The 9,713-nt window shown below is 35.3% G+C and overlaps 1 protein-coding gene across 1 annotated transcript; it reads right to left on the bottom strand.

Annotated features, from left to right (window-relative positions):
* Positions 1-2,517: 2,517 nt before the first annotated feature.
* LOC104773821 (uncharacterized zinc finger protein At4g06634-like) lies at positions 2,518-5,001 on the bottom strand. Its single transcript, XM_010498487.2, has 6 exons — positions 4,747-5,001; positions 4,601-4,659; positions 4,305-4,504; positions 4,107-4,196; positions 3,820-3,963; positions 2,518-3,322 (listed from the first exon to the last, which is right to left on the bottom strand). Exons 1-6 carry the CDS (start codon positions 4,836-4,838, stop codon positions 2,744-2,746), a joined length of 1,164 nt encoding a protein of 387 aa, XP_010496789.1. The 5' UTR covers positions 4,839-5,001; the 3' UTR covers positions 2,518-2,743.
* Between the last annotated feature and the right edge of the window lie 4,712 nt (positions 5,002-9,713).

A 9,713-nucleotide genomic window follows, 5' to 3' on the forward strand; every position in this document is an offset into this window, starting at 1 on the left:
TCCTCCATTCCTGGCAAATCAACCTCCGAGTTAAGATGATCTGAATGCTGCGAAACAGGCAGAATTTGGTTAAAGTCACCAAGACAGGTGTGGTGGCACTAATGCTGACCAAATCCTCCCAGAGAGACGTTCTTTACTCAACCAGATTGAAGCCATAGACAAATGAGACAATGAGACTCAGGTTATCCGTAGGCAGAAAGACACCGCATGTTACCATTTGGGCCGAGGCATGGTAAACCACCAGAGAGATACGCGGATCCCAAACAACCATAATTCTAGTCGAGTTGTGATGATCAAAGTTACCAAAAATTTTCCAACCAATCGGAATAGCACTCCCAATTCTCCTTAAGTTTACTTCTCTAATATGAGTCTCCAAAAAGCGCCAAAAAGAGGCTTACTGATATTAATCCAATCCTTCGTCATAGTCTGACGCGAACCGCTGTTCAATCCTCTTACGTTCCACACAAAAAACATATTGGTAATGGGTTATTAATGAATCGAGGCAGCCTTGCGGCTGGACCTACGACAAGACACCAAAATGAAGGGGGTGTCAACCTCCCCCGTAACTGATTGAATATGAATGCAACTGACCAAGCCTTGGGTAGGGATCTCAGCAGCAGTCTTCTCCTGATCTGATCCCAAATTTGAGGTGGTGTTGGAGTTGGCGGCTTCTCGTTCTGGTGCAACAGGGGTGAGAAACCGCGAGCCTAAGACTGTTTTCGAACGCACCCTACTAAGAAGAGAGTCCTGACGAGACATCCCCTCCCTTCATGCTGGTCTTCCCCTACTGCTAGGAGATATCCTAGACACTTTTTGCACTGAGACCGTAGGAGCATTCCGTGGGCACAGAGTCGTAGTGTGTCCAAATTGGTCGCAAGAGGCACATTTCTGGGGAAGCCAGGGATAGGAGACATCAATGTCGATCTCACGACCATCACTAAACCCAGAGACGACACGGGTAGGGAGCTCTTTAAGCAGATTCACCCTAACCAAAATTTTTGCAGATTCCTTTCTGGCTGTTTCAGGTGCAAGGGCTATTGGCTTTCCTAATGCAGTTGCGATGCGACCAAGGCTCTCTCTGTTAAACAACAAGTATGGAACTCCCCTAAATTCCACTGTCACGACAGCGGAGGAGATTGGAGGTGTATCGGGGTTGAAATCAGGTGACCAAGGGGCAACAAACATTGGATGACCCACTATACTCCACATATTACGGCTGAGAATCGTTTCTCTGACCCGTGGATTCGTCACCTTTAGCAAGAAGATTCCATCCCCAATGCGATGAACAAAGATTCTCGGACCAGCACCCAGATAGTATTTACTACCCCAATTATCCTACCCATTGGCGGAGGGGGGCCGTGGAATTGTGCAAAGACAAAATTCTGAAACTCAATCTTTGCGGTTTGGATATTCTCATCCGGGATGAATACGAAAGGGACTCCAGAAATGTGCTGAGAAGGAGTACCAATCTCTTCCAAACAGGAAGGATCCCGAGCCACTGTCGAGTATGAACAGGGGCCAGGGGAAGAGCCATCACCGGAGGCTGGACCTGCAACGGCGTTCGTAGGAGGAGTAACGACATCAACGAAAGGAACAGTAGCACCGGAGGGTGAATTTTCAACGGTGGGGACTGAGGGGCTCGTCAAGGTAGATCTCAGATCTACTTCAGGAACCGAAACCGAGGCATCTGCCAAGGAAAGATCTGGAGTGGGAGCAGCTGGCGTTGCCGGAGCGGGTGGGAAATCAGACGCGACTGCGGTAGGAGGCCAAGAGGCTCAGAACCAGCGGTCGCAGCAGGCAACGACGGCGGTTTTCGAGAGCCGGAAGCAACAAGGACAGAGATCCGGGCATACTCTGATGACCCTGGAACAACCCCATGCAAGGCTTTTTTCTTCTTCTTGGGAATCATGGAGAAATTTCCGACCGTCGGCGTGAGACCGATGTCGGGGAAAGGAGGGGAGAGAGTTTTTTTTCTTTCTATAGTCGAAAAGTAGTTCTTAATTCTTCCATTAATCTGTTGAATCAATTCTGAAGAGAAAGAGAGAGAAAGAGATTGAAATATTTGAGAAATACGTCTGATTGTGTTTGTTCATCTTTTCTGAGTGAAATACATTAAAATCTAAAATGACACCAAATCAAATAAACATTGAATAACAGAGTTTTTAACATATTCTAAAATCCATCAAATAAATACATAATCCAATAACAACTGATTTTAATAGATTTTTTAAAATACCTAATTGAATAACGCTTTATTTCAATATACATCAGATTCTTTTAAAATACATTGTTGAATAACACCCCTAAAACATAATATGGATTTTGAAATCCAAAAACAAATCATTAAATGACTAACATGGGATTTTAACAAGTATTTTGCAAATAACCAATAACATATAATTTTAATAAATATTCCAAAATCAATGATTGAATAACTAATGATTTTTGTTTGGATTTTCAAATCCATTAAAATCATAAAACCAATAACCTCTCTACAATTCTATATAGATTTAAAAATCACAATAACAACCAGTTAATTTATAAGAAAAGCTTTCAAAAAGTTGACCAACCCTATAAGAGGAGCTTTCCAAAAATGTTATCAGAACACTGTACAAAGGTTTAAAAATGAAGAAGAATGTAAAAGGCAAACGAAACAAAGCTACTAAAGTCACCATCGCATATAGATATGGGAAGTAAGCAAAAGGTATCCTATGCGTCTACTATGACTTCGATGAAATTCAAGCTAGTCTTCATACTCTGTCTCTTCATCATCATCCTCCTCGTTGTTTTCGCCAAACCTCCAGCCATCATCCACATTCTCTCTATCTTCCTCTGTCTCCTCGCTATCTTCTTCTAATTCTTCTCTTTCTACTTCTTCAAAAGCTTCTTTTGCTTGCCATGGTTTATTTGCAATCCTCACTTTGGCTGGCGAAGAGGTTGAACCTTTCTTTCCAACTTTGGCCGGTGGTGTCCTCATGTTTGGCTTAGTTCTGCTCGGTTGTTTATGTGTCTGGCTTTTCCCATTACTAGCGTGTTTCCTGTAAACATCTTGGTCACTCCCATTATCCACATCATTCGTGTCATTGCCGCTGTGCTTGTTCAGTGTGGGGTTCTCCGCGTTCTCTTCTGGTAAATGCCCTGGATGCTCTCTCTTCAAGTGGAGCTTAAGCTTGTACTCATGTATGTAAGCTTTCTCACACCCTTCGTAAGGGCATGCGTACGGTCGATCCGGAGACGCACCAAAAACTGCTGCAGGTGTTTTGACAGTCCTCGATACTTTCTCTGCGGGTGGGGTATATTTGGGCGTCTCTCCAGCACCATTCTGTTACACCGGTAGTGAAATTTAGAGAGATAAGTTCTAAGAAGCTTGCAAATATGAATACATAAGGGGGTGTAATCATGAATGAACCAATGCATTGTTCTGCCTATGCGTTGCCACAGTACACTTTAAGTATAAACAATGAATACTTCTGACACCAGAATCATTGAATTCAAAGAACTGTTGGATTCTGCAACTTCAACCTATTAAGAGAGTTGTGATTCTAATCATGCAACTTATAATAAAAATAGAATTCTATGCTCCAGAAAGGAAGTTAGCAAGCATCGAGTGAGATTACTGGAAGCCTTGACAAGAGTAGTTACGCCAACCTCTAGCAAAGAAAAACTACACCCAGGCGTAAAAAATAAAGACACAGGATTCGAAAGAAATAAGATTGAAGTAACCAAAGCAACACAGTTTCTACTAAACTCTGATAAGACCCTGACAAGAGAACAAAGAAAAGTATTTAATGACAATATATTGAATTTGAGTAGTGATACCTTTTCATGGTAGGCAATAACGTGGTTCCTTAGCTTGTATTCATGAGCATATCTCTTCCCACACCCACTGTATGGACAGATGTGATAATTTTCTTGTGAATGAGTCTTCATGTGAGATCTGAGGTTAAAATCCAAGGAGAATGCCTGCATCCATCATCTACGAAATGTAAGTGTACAGCATGAGAATGAATTTTAAAGTTACTAATCACAGGTAACACGGTCCCTTGCCTAATTGCATATCATATATACAAATAAAATAGGCTACTGAAAGTAACAGAATCAATCACCTTTCCACAGCCTTCATAATTACATACAAAAGCCCTCTCTCCAGTATGAATAAGATAATGTCTCTTCAACTTTGAACTATCCAGAAATTTCTGTTACAGCAAAAACAAAAATCAGATGGCTTGATATATCATCATAAAAGTGAATGTTTAATCAGGGTGAATAAACCCAACTAAAAGAGGTTAATTATACTATACTACCTTCCCACATCCTGCGTGATTGCAAACATATTGCCTTTCTCCATGAATGTGAGAATGTTTTCTTAACGCACTAACGTCAAAGAAAGTCTTCCCACATCCGTCGTAACTGCAGAGAAACAAAATCTCTGTCGTTGGTTCTGGCTCAGGCTCTGGAACATCAGGCTCTTTCTCTTTTTCTGTGAGTCTCTTCAGAGTGTCCTCTGTATCAACAACAACAACACAAACATAACATAATGATACAATTACATTTAAAAAAAAATTAGATCAAAAAAATCATAGTTTTCAATCAATCTCACCTGTAACCCATTTGTGAAGATAACACTTCCCACCTGTAGCAACAATATCTTGTGGTACCCTAAACATTACGAAGCCGTAATCTAAGAGATCGTTCATGGGCGCATAAGCCTCTAAGAATTGAAAAGTGACGGAATCAGAATATTACCACTCTTTGATCCACTTAACAGCAGGAGCTTTCGATTTAAGGATGGGACGCCTCTCGAAAGGATTTTGATATGGATAGTTGGGATGCTCCATCGATTTCCTCTGTAGAAAGGTGGTTCCTTTGTTGATTTTGAGTAAGATGAGTTTTGGAATTTGGGGAAGATGATTTAGGGTTCTGGGGAAAGAACGATCGAGAGGACAAGAACGAGAGAGACCTTAAGCAATTGTACTTTGATAATGGAGTCCCGGTTCAATTAACACTGTGTTTATGCCGGTTCTTGGACCCGGTTTTTAACCAATATCTCTATCGGCCTCGAGGGTGATTGAATTTAACATTTTAAGGATTTTTGTATGATTTTACTATTTTTGAATTTTGCTTGAAGATTTTTTTGAAGAATCGATTATCTTTTAAAATTTTTCTATTAAAAAAAAAGTAAATAAAATATGATTCCGTGAGATCTTATTTTATTATATAAAGTTGGGTTTTCAAAATTAGTCATTAACAAGATTATGACATGTGTCAAATATACTGATAACATGTATAAAAAAATTATTATTTTTCAGATAATAATATTAAATCTACATAAAATTAAGATTTTTATATCTATAAAAAAAAGTTTCTAAATCAAAAAGGAAAATTAACAAAACTAATATATTTTTCCTAAATTTTATGTGTTTTCTCAATTAGATTTTGACATATATAAACAAAAATAATAATTCATTAAGCATGTATATTATTATTAATAAAAAAATAGTGAATAACAAATCTTAAAAAATAACATAAGTTATGTCAAAAGAATTATTATTTTTGAAACGTAATAGGAACAACTAATTAAGAAAATAACATTATATCTATATAAAATTTACATGTTTATATCAAAAGCTTTAATCTTTGATTTTGTTTTTCTGATATAATTTTGCTGATCTATTGTGGGTCTTATATTCGTACGGGTTCTTCAATAAAAGCTATCATATGCAATGAAATGGAATCAAAGTATATAAAGCCCGCTAAATTAGTCAAGGATGGAGATACTGATGGAGGTTCCAAAAGTGATTCTACAGTTAGTAGCGTTATAAGTTTTGAAGATTAGTCAGTGGTTGAAGTATTTGGTCAAAATCTAAAGTTTTCTCTGCTAGATAATGTCAATGAATCCTGTACTGAAACAAGAGCTGCTTGATCAAGTAATTGAGAAGCGATTTTGATATTTGATTTTTTTTTCCTGATATAATTTTGCCGATCTATTATGGGTCTTTTATTCGTGCGGGTTCTTCAATGGAAACTATCAGATACAATGAAATGGAATCAAAATAGATAAAGCTCGCTAAATTAATTAACGATGGAGACAATGATGGAGGTTCCAAAAGTGATTCTACAGTTAGTAGTGTTATAAGCTTCGAAGATTAGTCAGTGGTTGATGTATTTGGTCAAAATCTAAATTTTTCTCTTCTGGATAATGTCAATGAATCCTGTACTGAAACAAGAGCTGCTTGATCAAGTAATTGAGAAGCGATTTTGATATTTGATTTTTTTTTCCTGATATAATTTTGCCGATCTATTATGGGTCTTTTATTCGTGCGGGTTCTTCAATGGAAACTATCAGATACAATGAAATGGAATCAAAATAGATAAAGCTCGCTAAATTAATTAACGATGGAGACAATGATGGAGGTTCCAAAAGTGATTCTACAGTTAGTAGTGTTATAAGCTTCGAAGATTAGTCAGTGGTTGATGTATTTGGTCAAAATCTAAATTTTTCTCTTCTGGATAATGTCAATGAATCCTGTACTGAAACAAGAGCTGCTTGATCAAGTAATTGAGAAGCGATTTTGATATTTGATTTTTTTTTCCTGATATAATTTTGCCGATCTATTATGGGTCTTTTATTCGTGCGGGTTCTTCAATGGAAACTATCAGATACAATGAAATGGAATCAAAATATATAAAGCTCGCTAAATTAATTAACGATGGAGACAATGATGGAGGTTCCAAAAGTGATTCTACAGTTAGTAGTGTTATAAGCTTCGAAGATTAGTCAGTGGTTGATGTATTTGGTCAAAATCTAAAGTTTTCTCTTCTGGATAATGTCAATGAATCCGGTAATGAAACAAGAGCTTCTTGATCGAGTAATTGAGAAGCGATTTTGAAATTTGGGAAGTTGGAACGGTAAACCGTTTTAAAATTGGTTTCAAACCTGATTTATGTGGTTTTCTATCAAATTTGGTTCGTAAACCGTTTAAATCCAGGTATGTAGAGAAATATATGAGAACTTTTGATTGGGGTAAAAATAAGTTGAGAACTTACGATTCGAGAATATTTGAGATGAGTTCATAGTTTTAAGTAGTTTTGGTACAATGCGATACTTCTAAAGAGTAAATAAGGCATTGATCCTTAATGTGATTATGACATATATCATTTTTTTGATTGTTTATAAAGTTTCTATTTTGTATATCTAAATTATCTAAGGCTTTCTATATACCATCATGATTATAATACTCAAAATTTTATTTTTATTATGTTATATTAATTTTCTTTCAATTTTTCAACTTTGATTAGGTTGGTCATAAAATGACTGTAATAGAGTAGATAATTTTCACCAGTTGTTCATCTAAAATATCTTTGGAGTAAAAAAAATTCATGGTTAAAAAAATTATGTCACAAAACAATTTTAGTAATTATAAGAACTATAATTATGTCAAGCAACATAAAATTTGTTTAAAAGATATTTTATAGGTGGTGATAAAGAGCATACTTTAACAATAAAATAATTTAGGGTTTAAGAGCATATTTTTAATGGTGTAATATACAGTAAAATTGTACGTGGTTACTAAATAATATGTTGCTTTGATGAATTCTTCGCATGTACAATGTTTTGTAATAAGTTGTGAAATGTTTTTAAAATTTGACAATAATAGTATTTGTAATGATGAATATTTGACAAAAGTTTAGTGGGGCATATTTTAGTTTTAAATTATTGTAATAATTGTTATAATGTATTAAAAATATAAAAATATAAGTGTATGAATACAAATATGATTTTTTCTCTAACTAAAATTATTTATATATTTACTTCAACAAATAATTTTTTTTTTTATATATTTTTTAAAAATTGTTTAGGGTTTTAGATTTTTTCTCTTCAACAATTTTAATACCCGCACATCGTGCGGGCCCTTATCTAGTTCTATTATAAATTTTGGATGATTTTAAAATATTTCACAACACAAAAAGGGAGAATTTGACTCCAATCTCTACAACGATATCTAACTTAAATTCTACATTTTTCATCAGTTTTGATGCAGAGCACAAGTATAATAGCAAATCAACCCAGAAAATTATGAAATTTGCTGAAAATATCAACAACAGCCGTACGAAGATAAAAAAAAACAGATCACGATTTGGGTTTACAGTTTGAAAGTTACAGTCACTTTTCGAGAAAAAATCTGCAATGATTGAACCTGCGAGTAGCCAACTTTGATACCAATTTCCCATCAAACCACAAGGAAACAGTAGACGATATTTATATCACTGGAAAGATATTGTTCTCAGGTTTCTAGAAAATCTTTCAGAGCTCAATTATGAGGTTTTTAGCCAAATAAAACGAAAAAGAAATAATCAACCCTGAAACAGATAATTATCTTTTAAACCTGAAATCTTTTTCTCACCATTCTTTGGTTTCTCTCTACAAGTACTAGCAACATCTTTAAGAACCATATGCTATAGGCTCTGTCTTTGATGCATCTTTCTATGAAGCTCTTGTGATGAAATTTTTTGTTCTTTGCTTTTTGTTTCAACAGTCTTTTCCCCCTTATTGATTGTGTGTCTCCAAACAAAAGTATCCAAGTCAAGACAGACACATAAATCACCACAAACTGTTTTTCTCTTTTACCAACAAAAAAATTAACAATTCCACCAAATATTCTAAAAACTCACCTAAATCTCCCAAAATCCAAAATTTATTAAATTCCATAAAATCATCTTAAATCCATGTTTCAATACCCCCTCCAAGAGTTCCTATATATCTATAAAAAACTGAGCCTCCAAACCTTCTTAACAGCAAAAAGGGTTTAATCATAGTTGTCTTTGTGAATCACACCAACAAGATCAAGTCTGCTCCAGAATTCCATCAAGATTAAAAACAGCCAAACCTCATATGACACCACCAAACACGAGCTCAAATAACAACCAGAATAATTATTAATAAACTTCTGAGTAGAAACCTCATCTAACAACCAGAGCTAAGAACTTGACCCTCTTCATATACCAAATAAAAATCAATTCTCAGCTAACTAATGAAAGGGAGGATTCTTGCTGAAGGAAAGGCGGCGACGAGAACAAATCATGGAGAAAAGAACAAGACTGTGAAGCTTCACCATCATCGTCTCCCAGTTGAGAGCATCAACAGATCAAGAGAGCCAAATCTTTCTTCTTTTTTGCCTTTCATTTTTTCGAGTGCGAGTTATTTGGGAGAGAGAGAGATGAAGAAGAAGAACAAGTAAGTGAAAAAAAGAAAAACCAAATTACCAGTCGGTGGTCTCTCTGCAGTCATCCTTCTCTCTCAATTTTGATTTCATAGGAAAATATTTGATTGAGGTAAGTTGCAGGTATCGATAGTTTTCTTTTTGAAATCCATCAAAATTCCAGCTAAAAGTGTATGATTTTATCATTCATATTTTTCAACTAAAAAACAACATAAAGTCTTTTAAAATCATTCAAAATAACATTTTTAAAAAAAGTTGTGATGTTTTGAATAACAGGAGATTTCAAGCAAGTTTTATAAATTATTGATTGAATAATAAAAGATTGTGTATTATTTTAAATGATTTAATATGAATGTCAAGTTGAATAACATTGGATTTTAAAAGATTTTTAAAAATCCCCAATTGAATAACAAGTGATTTTAGAAATAATTTAAAATCTTTTAGAATGTCAAGTTCAATACCTCCCTCTAGGTTCTTTCTCCTTTTGTCTCA

The sequence above is a fragment of the Camelina sativa genome, unplaced genomic scaffold, assembly GCF_000633955.1.
Source record: "Camelina sativa cultivar DH55 unplaced genomic scaffold, Cs unpScaffold00657, whole genome shotgun sequence".
NCBI classification, from domain to species: Eukaryota; Viridiplantae; Streptophyta; class Magnoliopsida; order Brassicales; family Brassicaceae; genus Camelina; species Camelina sativa.